Genomic DNA, 1,903 nt, shown 5'->3' on the forward strand with positions numbered 1-1,903 from the left:
CCGGCTGTGGCCTCCCTCTAGCTGTGCGCGGTTTCGAGGGGGAGCGGGGGTGGGCGCCTGCGCCCGGTCCCGCCCTTTCCACAGCATTAACGAGGGAGGGTTTCAGGGCCAATTGGAAGCTGGCTTGCCTCAGGGTGGCATTAGCCCGTGGCCGGGAAGAGGCGGGGACGCCCCCAGAACCCTGGTTGTGGGAGATTGGGGAGGTGGTTGGGATCCTGGAATGCTCGGAGCGCTTTGGGCTGCGGTGGCTGCGCTGACCAAGCAGAAGGTGCAGGGCCTGGGGAGGAAGGGGGCCCCGCCCAGCCCGATGCCTCCATCCAAAAGGTGAGCCCTGGAGCTGCAGCTCCGGAGTGATTGGCTGGTCCTGGCAGTCGTCGGTCTCCGTGGCAACCGCCTCCTGTCTCCATGGCAACCAGGGATGGAGCCGGCGAGAGCGCACCAGGGAAGGCAGCCCGGATGGGTCGGTCTCCAGGTCTCTTGGCAACTCGTTGATCTGTCCCTTCACCTCCCCTCCACCCCCACACTTCCCTAGGCAGTAGAAGGAAAAGGGAAGAAAGTGTTTCCCTCTATTCCTGGCAGCACCCTCTGCCACACCTCTCAGGAAGAAGCCCGCCTCATGAATTTCCTGAAATGCCTCTTGCTTTCACACAGGCTACTGCGCCACCCAGATTCACTGAGCACCCCCCCCCCCGCCCCGTGCCAGGCACCAGGGAGACAGATGAATGAGACATTGTCATCACCCCTGATTGGGGTGGGGGGAATCAGAGTAGCCATTGTCACAGACAGGGAGGGAGGTTTCAAAATCCTCAGTCTTCTGTGGGTTCTAACTTTGAGCTAATGAAGCCAGGGGCTGCCCTCTGACTCCCCCAGACCTGCCTCAAGGCTCAGTGCTACATACCTGGCTGCCTGCTGGGCATCTCTCCCTGCTGTACCCCAGGAACCAGACACACCACACCATTAGAATTAATATCAACTTTAAACAATCTCTTTCAGAAAACAAAAGAGAAGGGGACACTTCCTAACTCATTTTATAAGGCAAGAAATATCCTGATGTCAAAACTAACAAAGTGTCAATACCCCCCAAGACCTCCAAAACAAAAACTGCAGACCAGTATCTCTCATGAATTCAGGCACAAAAATTCTCAATATTGGCAAATCAAATATAACGATGTATAAAAAAATATACACCATGACCAAGTGGAATTTATTCCAGGTATGCAAGGCTGGTTTGACAGTTGAAAATCAATCAACAATAATCCACAACACCAACAGGCTAAAGAAGAAAAATTACGGTATCAGTTGACACAGAAAATGTGTTTGACACAACAACCATCCTTCATGATTAAAAAAAACACACACACTTTCAGCAAGTTAAAAATAAACTTGATAAAGATCTTATACAAAAAACTTATATAGCTAACATCATACTTAATGGTGAAAGATTGAATGCTTTTTAAGATTGGGAACAAGGCAAGGGTGTCTGTACTCACGACTCTTTTCAATATATTATTGGAATTTCTAACCCTTGCAATTAAGCAAGAAGAAATAAAAGGCAGATTCACTTCCAGAATGAAAGCATGGGGAGTTCTGCTGAGCAGCTCCCCAGTGAAACTGGTAAAAATTATTAATTTTAATTTTTTTTTTTTTGAGATAGAGTCTTGCTTTTTCACCCAGTCTGTAGTATAGTGGCACGATCTCGGCTCACTGCAACCTCCATCTTCCAGGTTCAAACAATCCTACTGCCTCAGCCTCCCGAGTAGCTGCGACTACAGGTCCCACCGCACCCAGCTAATTTTTGTATTTTAAGTAGAGACGGGGTTTCACCCTGTTGGCCAGGCTGGTCTTGAACTCCTGACCTCGTGATCCACCCACCTTGGCCTCCCAAAGTGTTGGGATTACAGGT

General features: G+C 50.0%; 1 protein-coding gene across 1 annotated transcript in view; it reads right to left on the reverse strand.

Annotated features, from left to right (window-relative positions):
* The window catches only part of NACAD (NAC alpha domain containing), a 9,769-nt gene extending 8,852 nt beyond the window's left edge, over nucleotides 1-917 (reverse strand). Inside the window, exons 1-2 of the mRNA XM_011983289.1 lie at nucleotides 899-917; nucleotides 129-528 (exon numbers count right to left, since the gene is read on the reverse strand). Of these exons, the coding sequence (XP_011838679.1) occupies nucleotides 129-528; nucleotides 899-917 (419 nt within the window). The remainder of the gene's footprint in view (nucleotides 1-128; nucleotides 529-898) is intronic.
* Between the last annotated feature and the right edge of the window lie 986 nt (nucleotides 918-1,903).

This window comes from Mandrillus leucophaeus, unplaced genomic scaffold (genome assembly GCF_000951045.1).
Source record: "Mandrillus leucophaeus isolate KB7577 unplaced genomic scaffold, Mleu.le_1.0 Scaffold248, whole genome shotgun sequence".
In the NCBI taxonomy this organism is placed as follows: domain Eukaryota; kingdom Metazoa; phylum Chordata; class Mammalia; order Primates; family Cercopithecidae; genus Mandrillus; species Mandrillus leucophaeus.